Source organism: Typopeltis vanoorti, chromosome 2 (assembly GCF_054136105.1).
Source record: "Typopeltis vanoorti isolate ZY-2024b chromosome 2, IOZ_Tvanoo_1.0, whole genome shotgun sequence".
In the NCBI taxonomy this organism is placed as follows: domain Eukaryota; kingdom Metazoa; phylum Arthropoda; class Arachnida; order Uropygi; family Thelyphonidae; genus Typopeltis; species Typopeltis vanoorti.
The window spans coordinates 121,652,902-121,667,448 of NC_143550.1; the positions used below are offsets into that span (position 1 = coordinate 121,652,902).

The 14,547-nt window shown below is 33.6% G+C and overlaps 1 protein-coding gene across 1 annotated transcript in view; it reads right to left on the reverse strand.

The window, feature by feature from the left end:
- The window catches only part of Pi3K92E (phosphatidylinositol 3-kinase 92E), a 381,915-nt gene that overhangs the window by 28,955 nt on the left and 338,413 nt on the right, over positions 1 to 14,547 (reverse strand). Inside the window, exon 19 of the mRNA XM_090402293.1 lies at positions 10,997 to 11,114. Coding sequence (XP_090258419.1) covers positions 10,997 to 11,114 — 118 coding nt within the window. The remainder of the gene's footprint in view (positions 1 to 10,996; positions 11,115 to 14,547) is intronic.

Here is a 14,547-nt window from a genome sequence, read left to right on the forward strand (position 1 = left end):
TCGCCTTCTTGGTGGTTTAAAACCACTGAAACACTAAGAATTTGACTCATTGCACCATTTGTACATCTGTTGAAAGGGCTCAAAGGTGTTCGTATTTGTGACTGCACAAACAAGTTATTAACATGAATGTGATGCGATGCTTATGTGTTGAAAAGTGCCTTCTTCATGAAGCATTAATATATTGTATTTAATTTTAGGAATCACATGCCAGGAAACAATTAGCAAAATCTTTAACAGGAATAAATACAAAAATATAATATTGGTAATATTACTATTCTGTGAGTGTGCACCATACAGTTATTTTCTTATCCGTGAGTTTTATAACTTTCCTAGATCAAACCTTTTTGTTGATGTTTCTTAAGTTTAGTTTTCAGTCTAAGTTTCAACTCTGTCACCAGTAGATTATGATGAAAAGCAATATATGCACTAGGAAGGATAGGTTTTTGTACTCTTTATGGAACTTCAAAATCATTGATTAATTAGCAATTAATCAATTTGGTTTCTGACTATACAGTGTATTGTATCTCGCCAATACGAATCTCTTTAGTCAGAACCTTACAGTAATCCAAACTGTGGTTTGAAAGAAAAAAAAGTTTTATTTATTACATATTATTACTTATTTTATTATTAGTATAGTACAGTATAACAATGGTGATAGTGATATACAAAAAGAGGAAACTGGTTAAAAATGTAAATGTTACCCAGATGTTGAAATTTCACAAACAGATGTTATGGAATGGATTACAGATGAACCGAAGTGAATTCAAAATCAAATCAGATGCTGAAATTATATGATATTATTATTATTATTATGTGACACCTCCAGGAAGTCCAAAGATTCATCGAGGGAGAGTGTGCCAACAGCATCGAAAGATTGAACTCCTTCCAATTACTAACCGTGCTCAAACTTGCTCAACTTTTTGTGTGAGCCATTAGTAGCAGAGGTTCTACCAATCGACCAACTTTGCCGGCAATGTAGTCTTTTTTTTTTTTTCACTAGAGGTCAGGTCAGTAGAAAAACGATTGATCAAATCATTGTCGCTTTGGCATACTGTTTGTAATATAACATACAAACATTGAATTAGATGATGATGACGATAAAGAACTTGAAGAAAAAAAGTAAAACATGAAGCGGCAGTTGAGAGTTTTAATATGTGTATAGAACGGCTAAGTAGAATGACACGCCATTCCACAAAATTTTATTGCTAATGCAGCTCCGATAAGAAGCATTCGAGCATTTTTTTGTGTTATGTATAAGAAAGTGATTTTTTTTATCCAAATTAGGTTATGCACTGACTTATGCAATTTTATTAAATAAGAATCCTCAACTATACAGGTACATACAAACTAAATTTTTTACTAAAACAAACTCGTGTACTGTATTATTTTTTAAGTTTTACATTACAGTATAGCAGCTTTTTTTCTATCAGTTACTTCATTTATTTACAGAATTTAATTGATGTACCATTAGAATCTGATTTTTTTGTCTTAAACTCTAATTATTGTTGTCCCTTGGGGTAAAATTCGCTATTCTGAACTTTTTGCTAATCTGAACGAGCACGGTTTTTATTAGTTCAGATTAGTGAGATACCACTGTATTTGTATTATTATCCAGTGGTGATCACCAAATTCCTCTTCTTGGCAGAATTGAATAAGACTGTCTCTTCTCTCACTTCTTGTTCCCAGTCCATGTTCGCCAGCTGTATCTCCACTTCTATCTTTCCTAACTGTAGCACTGAAATCACCCATGACGATGTTAATATCATGTTTCTTTGTGTTTTTCATTAGTTCTTTTAATTGATCATAAAATTCTTCAATCTCAGTATCATTCTTGTCAGCAGTAGGGGCAAAGACCTGTATAAGATTGATATCTAGTGGTTGACCTTTCAGTTTTTAATAACATCATCCTATTTGAGTAGGGGATGAAGGTCAACAGTGACTTAGTGGCATCTTTGTTTAATATTATTCCAATTCTGCTTTGATGTTTAATATTATTCATGTTCTGTTTTCACTACTTCCAGAGTGGTATGTTGTCATGTTATCAACTTGAATTTTGCCTAATACTGGCCACCTGACTTCACACTCATTCCTAAAATATCAATTCCAAGGCTTTTCATTTCCTGGATAGTGTTTCTTAGTTTACCTGCTTAATACAGTCTTCTGACAATCTAGGTTCCTAGTTTAGTGAACACACACACGCACCATTTTGAGTCCAGCGATTCTTCGCACCCCCCCCCGTCACATTTAAGGGATGCCAGGAATTTGGAGCCCCGTTTGTACAGATTTGCTTCCCATGGTAGTTAGTATTCCTCATTTTGCTAAAAGCCAACAACGTTCTGTTGGTTTTTAGCAAAATGAGGAAAAAGAAGTCATATGATAAGCCCAGGTTTCAACCTACACAATTTTGCAATGCACACTGCTACTTGATAGGTGAAAAAAAAAGCTAATACATATTAAATATTTTATAACCACAACATGAACTTTTACTGAAGAGTGATAAATTTGGGGAGCTATAGCTGACATCATTTTTTAAAATTTTTTTATTTATTTTTATTTTGGTTTAACCAATAAGAATACAATTTGGTTGGCTAAATCCCAAATTGCCAGCCCATCCTCGTTCGTTCAGTATCCAAGTAGATACCCAACAGGTTGCACCACGAGAAGGTGAGGATTGGACATTAGGTCAGAAGCCCTGGTTGGTTCTCCGCATTCCTTTGAAGGCTATGTGGAGGTCTCCTCTCAGTTATACAGCTTTGACCCTTAAGCACCCCCTGATGGTACAACATGACAGAATTTCATGACGGCTGAGGTCGCCCGGTTAAACAAGGCCCCTGTTATTTTCGCCAGGGAACCAGGGCAAACAGCAAAAAGTCAGCTACTGGAACAAATCTGAAAACACACCCCAACTCAACATCGCCAGAGTTAAAGATCGGTACTATCAACATAAGAAGCCTGAATGGCAAAGAAATGGAGCTAGTTAAGGAATTAGATAAGTACCAGATCGACATAATAGGGGTGACTGAAACAAAAAAGACAAAAACTGGTGAGATCTTTCTGAGCAATAAATACAAAATGTTATATTCAGGCAATGACAATCAAGGAAAAGAAGGAGTAGCCATAGTATTCAACACAAAATACGAGGCTAATCTTCTTGAATGGCAGGCAGTCAGTCTCAAGTAGAGTAATGTGGGCAAATATGAGAATGGGGAACTGGAGACTTATTTGTGCCTATGGTCAAATAGAAGGTTCTACTAAGGTAGAAGTGGAGGAATTTTTTGAGGCTTTAGAAAAAGCAACTGACACAATGAAAAAGGAAAAGTTGGTCCTTGTTGGGGATCTAAATAGTAGAGTAGGAAATGACTGCGAGACATACAAAAATATTTTGGGAAAATTTGGAGAAAAGAGCAAAGCTAATAATAATGGCAAATATCTGTTGGATTTCTGCTCAGGACATGGACTGGTCAAATGGGTCATTACTAACAACATGCTCCAACATAAAATTGTGCACAAATTCACATGGAGAGAAGAAGCAAGGAATAAGAAAAGTCTCATTGACTATGTTATTGTTCAGTGATGTTTTTTCCATGGTGCAGGACACCAGAGTGTACAAAGGATTTGAAATTGGAAGTGATCACTATTTAGTCTTAAGCAGGATAAAATTGAATTTCATATTGAAAAGAATAACATGTAAGAAAGTTTTAAAGTGAATAAAAGTTGAGCAGCTCTCAGATGTGAACTGTAGACTAAAATACACAAAGATTATTGAAGAAAAAATGAAAGAGTTTGAGAACAGGAATCAAACCTTGGAGATTCATGGCAAGCCTTGAAGAAAGCCCTGATTGAATCAGCTAGAGAGGCATGTGGTGAAGTTGTCTACAAGGATAGAAAAATTAGAACTCCATGGTGGATACAGAAAGTTAAACAGGCAGTGAAGGAAAAGAAGAAAGCACATCAAAAGTTCCTGGCAAATAAGTCAGCTTGTGCTCTTAGAGAATACAGAGACAAATGCAAGAATGCTAAACACTGTGTAAAACTAGCTAAACAAAAGTCATGGGAGGACTTTGGCAAGAATATAGAAAATAAATATCAAGAAGGTGGCAAAATATTCTGGATGTTGTTAGGAATGGAGGAAAGAGTGCTGTAAAAGGAGTTAGAGATGATAAAGGTGATATGAAAATGGGAGAAAAAGATATCCTTGAAGTATGGAGTAATTACTTTGAAAAACTGCTAAATGAAACAAGCAGTGATGACAGCACAGTGGTAAAAAACACTGACCAATCATGCAGTCAGGAATACATATCCATACTTGAAATAGAAAAAGCCATCAAAGGCTTGAAATGTGGAAAGGCAGCAGAAGTAGATGATATTCGACCAGAAATGCTGAAGTATGGTGGTATAAAAGTCTTACAGTGGCTGCACTGCATAGTTCAGAAAGCCTGGACAGAGGGACGAATTCCCGATGATTGGAGTAGAGCTCTCATAGTACCCATATATAAAAAGGGAAATAAAACTGAATGCGAGAATTACAGAGTTATTTCCCTACTGAGTGTTCCTGGCAAGATCTATGCAAGTATACTTGAAAAACGGTTGAGAAGAATTGTGGAAGAAAAACTTGGTGAAGAACAAGCTGGATTCAGGAAAAAATAGAGGCTGTCAGGATCAGATCTTCACTTTACGACAAATAGTCGAGAAAGCATGGGAATATAACAAAGATCTGTATTTAAGTTTTGTTGATTTGGAAAAGGTATATGACAAGGTGCCAAGAGAGAAGCTATTCAATACGTTACAGTTATATAGTGTCAATGGGGCATTATATCAAGCAATACTTAGTCTTTATTTGAGTTGTAAGTCAGCAGTTAGAATTGAAGGAAGTACAGGAAGATGGTTTAATGTTAAATCTGGTGTGAGACAAGGATGTACATTATCCCCTCTGTTATTCATTATCTATGTGGATCACATTATGAAGGAAAGTGGTATTAAACATGATATCAAAATTGGAGATGTTAATGTCAATTCTTTGCTTTATGTGGATGATGTTATACTTCTAAATAAATCCGCTACAAGTCTGCAAGATTCTCTGACTAAATTGAATAACTGTTGTAATAGATATGGTATGAAGGTCAGCAATAAAAAGACAAAGACAATGAAAATAGGCAGAATCATTGAAAATGTCAACTGTGTTGTGAATGGAGAACCTGTGGATCAAGTAAAACATTTGAGGTACTTAGGCACGATTTTTAGTGAAGATGGTAAATTAAATATAGAAATAGACAGAATCAGCAAAGCTGGTATGGTGGGAAGTCAATTGAATAAATTCATATGGAATAAGAGAGAAATTAGTTGGAACACCAAATTAGCTATACAAGACAGTGTTCAAACCAATTTTAACCTATGGATCTGAGAGCTGGGTCAGAAGTAAAACACTTGACCAAAGACTAGAGACCGCAGATATGAGAGTCCTGAGAAAGATTAGAGGCTTGAACAGATGGCATCAATGGCAATATCATATTAAAAACGAGAATATTAGGAAAGAACTTGACATTGTCAGCATCCAGGAATGCATAAGCAGAGCTAATCTCAGGTGGTATGGTCACTTAAATAGAATGGGCGAAGAAAGATTAGCAAAACAAGTGTTCTCTGCCAGGTTGGCAGCAAAACGACCCAGAGGAAGACCAAGATATAGGTGGATTGATACGGTACAAAGTGCCTTAGACGATAGAAATATAAGATCTGATAATGTTGGAGTCTTGACAAGTAACAGACTGATTTAGAGGAAAATTGTAGATAGGAAATTAGTAATGATGTAATTTTTTTCATGTAGTACTATCATATCCTGTATACCCCTTGAGGGTACATGGCAGGAATTTGATGGTGATAGCTGACATCAGTAAATAAAGCAAAGGCAGGAATAGAATACCAAAGAAATGGTAGAAATTCATTTAGTGATGACAGAACACAAAGCACTGGCAAAATCCATACATAAAACAGACAAAATGACAACATGAAAAAGTAAAAACTCAAATAATAATAATAATAACGATAAAGAGAAAAAAAGAGAACTAGAAGAGTACAAGTTACAAAAAATGAAAAGTCAAAAATAATATTTAAATTCTGAAATGGTATGACAGCTTAAATTAATGTCACTTAGCAGAAATCTTCATAAAATTGAGTATCATGAGGTTATAAAATTCTTTGTAAAAGAAGGTTTAACGCCAAAAGAAATTCATTAAAAGTTGATAAAAGTTCATGGGCACTCTTCTCCTTCGTTTTCAACAATTAAGAAATGGGCTGCCGAGTTTAAACATTGCCATAACAGCCTTGAAGATGATCCACATGAAGGACGTCCAAAAGTGTAACAACACCAGAAATCATTGATCAAGTGAATGATATGGTATTGGATGACCTGCGAGTCAAAGTGCATGAAATTGCTGAGACTATAGGCATTTCAAAAGAACTTATAAGATATATTTTGCGTGAAGAATTGCAAATGAAAAAGCATTGTGCAAGATGGGTGCCACACTTGCTCACAGCAGATCAAAGATGCACTGGCATGAAAATCTCTGAACAGTGCTTAGAGTGTTTTAACAAGAATAAAACTGATTTTGTGCATCAATTTATTACTATGAATGAGACTTGGATTCACCATTACACACCAGAATCCAAACAACAGTCAAAACAGTGGACAAAAGCTGGTTGTTCGGAGCTAAAGAAGACAAAGTTGGTTCCATCAGCAGGAAAGGGCATGGCATCAGTGTTTGGGGATGATGAAGGCATTTTGTTTATTAATTTTTTTGAAAAGGGTAAAACAATAACTGGGGAATATTGTTCCGATCTTTTAACCAGACTAGACGAAAAAATTCGTGAGAAAAAACCTGTTTTGCAGAAGAAAAAAATCATCTTTCATCAGGACAATGCACCTGCCCACAAAGGTGTTTTGGCAATAGGAAAATTAAGGGATCTGCACTATGAATTGTTGGAACATTCACCCTATTCTCCAGATTTGGCTCCCCTCTGCCTTCTATCTCTTCCCAAAACTAAAGTTCTTCCTTGCTGGTCAGCATTTTTCTTCGAATGAAGAGGTGATTGCAGCTGTAGAGGGGTATTTTGCAGATCTTACTGAGAACCACCACAGGGACAGGATAATGGCGCTGGAGCATCGGTGGAATAAATGTATTAGTCTTAAAGGAGATTATGTTGAAAAATAAAAATAATTTTGAAATTATAAATTCTTTTTTCATTGTTAGGCCGAGAACTTTTCAGACCACTCTCATACATATATATATTGTATTTGCAGCTTTTCTCCTAGTATTGCAGGATCTTCTCCCTCTTACCTCAAAATCAACTATGTACAGTAGTTTGATGTCTTTTGAAAATGCACGTTTTCTTGTCCTCACTTTATCAAAAGACCAAATTTTATTTATTCTTTTTAATTAAGCTGTTTACCAGAATTTATTTATTTTGTACAAAAATTTAAAAGCACTGTTTTATTCTACTGTTTCACATTTATTATCTTCTTTTATGTTGTTAATTCATTTTTCTTTTATTTCCTCTTCTGACTTTTTTTTTTCTTATCTTGTTCAGTTATTTTCATTTATATTTACAGTGATGCATTTATGCATTATATAATCAACTTCGTAACCATTAATTAGAAACTAATTAAAAAATACTGTATAATATAACATATTTCTTTAATTTAGAGTTTTAAGACAATAGTATTATTACCTTATGCCAGCATTTATTAATTAATTTATTATTATTTATTAATCCAAAGCTAGCTAACTGTTCATTACTTGTGTCCCTTTCCTCTTTATAATTGGAGGTGGTCAATTATAAAGTTCACTGACTACCAAAGCTTTCAGGTTATTTTTGATTTTAATGGAGATATATGAAGATTTCAATTAAGTGAGACTAATTTAAAATAGTGAAACATTTCAAAATTTGTTAATTCTGGATTTTAATTTTTATGCTTTCACACTCTACTAGTACTTTCTTATATATTTGTTATATTTTTTCCATTGCTTGTATTTGTACTTTTTCATGTTGGTGTTTTGGATGCTTTATGTTCTTGTGAATCCGTTGTGTTCTGTTGCCAATATGTGATTTCCTGCCATTTCCTTTGTTTACTGATTTCAGCTACAATTTTCTCCAAAAACATTATCACTCTTCAATAAAAGATTACATTCTTTAGCTCATTATAAAGATTTCTGGTAAGTGACACTAATTTAAGCTATCAAAAATTTCGAAATGTGAATGCTAATTCTTGTTATTTTTTTTTTGTTGCCCATTGAGGGAGCATCTGAAATTGTTAATTGACCTGAAAAGATAAGCTTCTTTTATTAAAAACAGTGAGATACTGATGTATAATTTGCATTTGCTTTACTTCACTCTTAGTGACAGGGAGGTGAAATAGTTGAGTTACTGAATGACCACTCTGAGAGAGACTATCATCCAGGCAAGGATACCATTGTGACAAATGTGAGAAAACTGATTTGGAAATAGAGTCTGATGAGGAACTACTTTGGTTAATGCTGAATGTCGATGTATAGAAGGGAATTCTGTGCACAATCTCATAATACATGGACTGATGGGATATTGATCCATGTATTATGAGAATGTGCGAAGGAAGTGACATGCTTCTGAGTGGGCTGTTTAACTTAAGGCTCTGGGAAATTACCGTGGGAACTGAAGGAGGGCAAAATAGTTCCATGCATAAAAAAGGCTTCAAGACAGAGATAAGAATTACAGACCAATAAATATCTCAAGAATGGTGGTAAAGGTGTTGGAGAAGTTGGCAAAAAGATCATAAATGGATGGATAAAAATATGATGCTCTACGAGGGACAGTATGACTTTGTGAAAGTTAATCATGCCCTGTAATTTATTTTTAAAATAGTGACAATTGAGATGGATAGAAGAAACGGTTATATGATGATTGCTAAATTTTGCTAAGGCATTTGACAAAATGCTACATTGAACTTGGTTACAAAATGGAGCAAATGTGGGATAGATATGAATACGAGAGTGACTGATGGACAGAAGGAGCAAAATTTCCCATCCATAACAAGCCAGCAAAATTGATGACTTGTCATTTATATAACAGGTTTTTTTTTATTCTTAAACTGTCAGTTCTTAAAATTTTAATTCTTTACTTTTTAAAATTCACAGTTTGATTCTTTTTTTTTTTTTTGTTTTATTTTATTCATGCTTTATTTTAGTTCTTTGGTAAATATTTCTATGTTCACTTAGTTCTTTATATTCAACATTTTTTTCACTTTATATATTATCTCAAAACAATCAAGACCTGTACCAAGTACTGTGTTGTCCTTAAATTCAAAAAATACCTACTCAGGGATTTTTTTTTTTTTTTTAAGGTAGTTGCCATGATGTTGGGCAAATTAACACAAGAAGGCAGGGATAAGAATGAATAAACTAACCAATTCCTCATGATGATGATCTGAAAATTACAGGTAATCATCAATAGCTTAAGACTAGTTGAATACAAGGTAAACGCAATGGTTGAAATATTTGGTTATTAAAGTTTATCACTTTATTCATTTTTATCCTTGTGTTCTCACATTAATTTGTCCCACCCATCTACCCAGGTATGTCAAATTAATAATATTTTTTAATATAATACATATATTATTATTAGTTAAAATTTAATTTTAGCTTAAGTTGGATTACAGTATTGCTTTTTCCTGTTCATAATAATATTATTCTTAATCTGTTTGTATCAAAATCCAAAGTCTTGAATTTATTTCCTACTACTCTGCTATTTAGGTTGTTTCCAGTATGGACTAGTTTTTCTCTTTTCTTTATGTTGGTTGCATTTTCTAAATGATTCAAAACTCCTTTAGTATTAAAAGCACAGGCATAAATGCCATCCTGATTAGTTGAGTGGATAGCACTGCTCTCTAACCAACAGGTTGTGGATTCAAATCCCACTCTGATCATCATTATGAATGTCTTTTTACCATTCATGAGTGAGATTCGCAGAAAAAATACACTAATTCATCATTATGAAAAGTTCTGTCTTCTACCTCCCACAGAATAAGATTATCTTCATGTTTACTGTTAGAATGCATAAATTTCCTCCAAGCATTTAAGAACAGTGGTTAATAATGGTGAGGAATGCCTCCAAATAGAGGTACATCAGAATCTCAGAAGTGATAAGTTATTCGAAGAAACCATTTTTAATAACTTCCCATCCCTTGTTATGAAAAGTGATCTGTACTAATATCTGTCTTTCTTCCATGCTGCTCAAAAACCAAAGTGGCTTCTGTAAGCAAGCAGCTTTAATGCTCACACTGATAACAACTGAAGAAAATAATATAGGTCAGATACAAACACCATTATATTTCCTCAATGTACTATTCGAGTTACAGCCAAAGCTCTTATAGTACAGCTGTCCTGGTTATCTCAGTGGTTAGTGTATCAGCTCTCCAGCCAAGAGACTGTAGGTTTGAATCCCACCAAGGGCATGGATATTTGTAATTGTCCTACTAACTGTTTACTATATGTACTGCCGTAACCTGTGTCCTAGTGCAGTATGACCTTTGATGTCTTTGCACCATAAAATTCAAATCAAAATCTTATAGTACAAAATAAATAAACATTTATTCATAAATTTATCACTATTTCAGTCATTTTTTTAAATTCATTCACTTTGAAATTCCATTAAAATTATTGTGGAAGACAGATTTGAAGGGGAAAACAAGGATGAAAAATAGTAACTGAGAAAGATCTCCCATCTTAGTCGTGTTGTGTCCAATTATGTCAACATAGTTTCTTTTTAAATACTTCACAAGTTTATGATGCCTGTCTTTAGCTCAGCTAAGATTTCTTTCTGCAGTTTTTTTTCCCCCTGACAAAAAGAGTGGTGAGGCTTTGTTTAAATAGGCAATGATCGAGCTTATATGATTTTTTCATATCATTTAAGAATGGAGGAAAGCAGCCTCAAAATAAAAAGCTCTTAGAAATTAATTTTCTGTTCTTACCTGACCGTTGGTCTTTACCATAATGTTATCGCTATGTCTGTCTGCAATACCCAAAACATAAGTAGCAACACAATAGCCAGCACAAGACAACGTAAATTCCTCTATGGCTTTATTTAAGCTGAAATATGAGAAATATCCTTATTGTAACAATGAAAACATCAAATAATTTATACTGGTTACTTCTAGAACTATGCATGAATTATAGACATCTGATAATAGATTACAGCCAACTCTCTGTAGCAAACACCATTATATTGCTTCCATGTACTATTCAAGTCACAACCAAAGCTCTATAGTACAAAACTCTCATTGGAAGGAAATTTGCTATAGCAGATTTCCAGTATAAAAAATTACAGGGTGGTCCATAAGTCATAAAGGGGTTTAAACTTTCAATAACTTTATTTATTTATTTATTATTATTAGTTTTTGTTATAATCAAATACAGAATCTGGAGAATTTTTACTAGTTATGAAAAATTACATCACATAAATGAATGACTTCCATTTTTGGTTTCACAAAGAAATGTTGTCTGAGGGAGGGGTTACCCAAAGGAAAAGGTGTATGTGAACAAGCCCAAGACAATCCAACAGCTGAAGAACATCGTGCAGAAATGAGGGCACTGCAACCAAAAACATTAACAGTTGTCATAGAACATGCCATAGAAAGAGCCTGTCTTCGTGAAGCTGAAAATGGAAGGCATTTATGTAACGTGGTTTTTCATAACTAATAAAAAAAAATCTCCAGGTTCTGTATTTCATTATAACAAAAAAAAAAAGTTATGAAATGTTTAAACCCTTTTATGACTTATATGCCACCCTATATTTACATGGTCTCTACAGGTTTGCTATAGTAAGAGTTAACTATAAAAACATTTTTAGTAACATTAATGTATTCATTTTTTGTTCATATTGAAATAAAGTTAAGAAATTAACATTACTAGATAGTTTCTTTAAAAAAAAAAATGCTGTTGCTATTTTAAATCAGAAAGTTAACTGCTAAAATTTGAAAATAATTTGGAATGTAAACTCCAAAAGAATGTTCTTCAAAAGGAAGTCAACATCATATAACAAATTTAGAATGTCATATGATGAATATTTTAGCTTAGAGCTAAAATAGTTTTATTTTAATAGATTAGCATAAGAGGAGAGAAAGACACATTACAGGGATGTTATTAGGAATATTTTATGGTGGTAATGAAATATCTTCTACTGATGCTAAGTTTTAAAATTTCTTCAACCATTTCAAAGTGGTTCCCTCGGATTATTATTATTATTATTATTACACAGGCATCTCCATAAAGTCAGCAAACTCACTCTGGGAGGCTAACACAAATCATTATTCACAAAATACCTATCATACCTCTCAAACTCATTCACTGTCAGAGCCCTATTAAGCAACTCTGGGAAATTAAAACAGTAATTCACCACTCTTCAAACAAAAAAAATATAGTCTCATGTAATACACTCTTCCTTACTACACTCTGAAATAACTTCCAGGAGAATTTTTACTAGTTATGAAAAATTACATCACGTAAATGAATGATTTCCATTTTTGGCTTCACAAAGAAATGTTGTCTGAGGAAGGGGTTACCCAAAGGAAAAGGTGTATGTGAACAAGCCCAAGACAATCCTTAAGTGAAAAATTTCTTTCCTGTCAATCTTATAAAATCATTAGTGATCCTTTAGTAATGTTAGTTTCTATCACATTCTGTCTTTTCAATTTATCGACTAAACTTTGCAATCCACACACTCAATTCCACTGACCTGCAGAATACTCCCTAAGAGGATAGATCACAGCTTTATAAAGGGGATAATAACTTCCCTATTTCTACTTCTCAATGTGCTCTTCAACATCCATGTAATCCTTTGAGCTATTCTGCAACATGTCCATTTCTAAGAAGCAGGGATCATTAATAAAGATTTCAACCAAAGGTGAGCTAGATGTTGTCATCATGAAATAGCACAGTTTTTCTTATTGAAAAACAGGAATTGAGCAAAAAAATATATGGATTAACTAACCTGTCATTAGTAAGATTAAGTTTATAAGTTATGTGGCTTCTTATAAACAAGCCAATGGCCTAATATATAAAACAAGAAAAAGTAATGGAATAAGGTAGGATTATATCACATGGATCTCATTTTTTTTAATAGATATGCTATTCAAGTGTTACCCAAATAAGCAGATTTCCAACTTTTCTCTAACATGCTCATCTCAGGTATATACAGTTGCAAATTAAAAATGTTTAACAATATCTGCTGTTGATAATAAAAACAGAATTATTTTGAACTTATTATTAAAATAAAAGGTTCCTTAACAGTCAAAGCCAGATAACCTGGGAAAAGACCTCAAAATTGCCATTAAGGAATGTGGAGAACTGACTGGGGGATTCCATCCTAATATTCAAACATCACCTTCATTTGGTGCACCATGTTGGTAGATATCCACTGGATACTGAATGAATGAGGATGGGCTGGCAATTTGGGACTAAGTTAACCAATCTGGACTCCATTCCAGAAATAAACATGATGATACAACATGATGAGATTTCATGTTGGCTGACGTGCTGCCTGGTTAAACAAGGACCTTGCTGTTTTTGTCAGGAAACAAGGGCAAACAGTGAAATGTCAGCTCTAGACAAATTGCAACTCAACATATAGAAGAACAACTCCAACATTAAAAGAACTAAAAAAACAATCAGTATAAGGAGTGTCAAAAGAAAGAAAATCAAACTTGCAGAAAAACTGGAAAAAGTACCATGTGGACATAACTGGTGTTACCAAGACAAAGAAGAATAAAACAAGATCCTACTAATTATGTTGAACATTTTTCCACTTGGTTATATTATAAATTAAAGATTTCAAGAAATTGTATTCTTGTTTAATCCTTTATCGAAGTGTAAGCAAACAAAGTTTGCACCTGAAGTAACTTCAGGACTGGGAAACTTATAAGTAGAGTCTAATGGCTTCACATCCCTCGCCTTAGTATCCCATAATGCAAAACACATATCCTAACGGACATGTATAATACTATGCATTATGGGAAGGGTCACTACCCAGACTGGTTTCAACCTTTCTTGAGGTCTCATCAGTGGGAGCCCGACCCAGAGGTGATACCAAGGTTGAAGTAAGGCAGAAGTCACTTTTCCATATATGAGTAGCCAAAGGTTTAATAATAATAACCTTATTATTAAAATATTCTGGATTAGATTTAATTTATAGTAAAAAAAATTGAAAAAAACAACTGGGTAATGACTTCACATCACTTGCCTTAGTATTCCATAATGCATAAGCATGTATGATGCTATGCATTATGGGAAGAGTCACTACCCAGACTGGTTTCAATCTTTATTAAAGTCTCATCAGTGAGAGCAAGATCCAGAAGTGATACCAAGATTGAAATAATGCAGAAGTCATATTTCCATATACAAGTAGCCAAAAGGTGTCACATCTTATTACTAAAATACTCTAAATTAGAGAAGATGTTGAAAGTTTTTTCAATTGGTTATACCATAAATTAAACATGAGAAGAAATTATATTCTTGGTTTAATCCT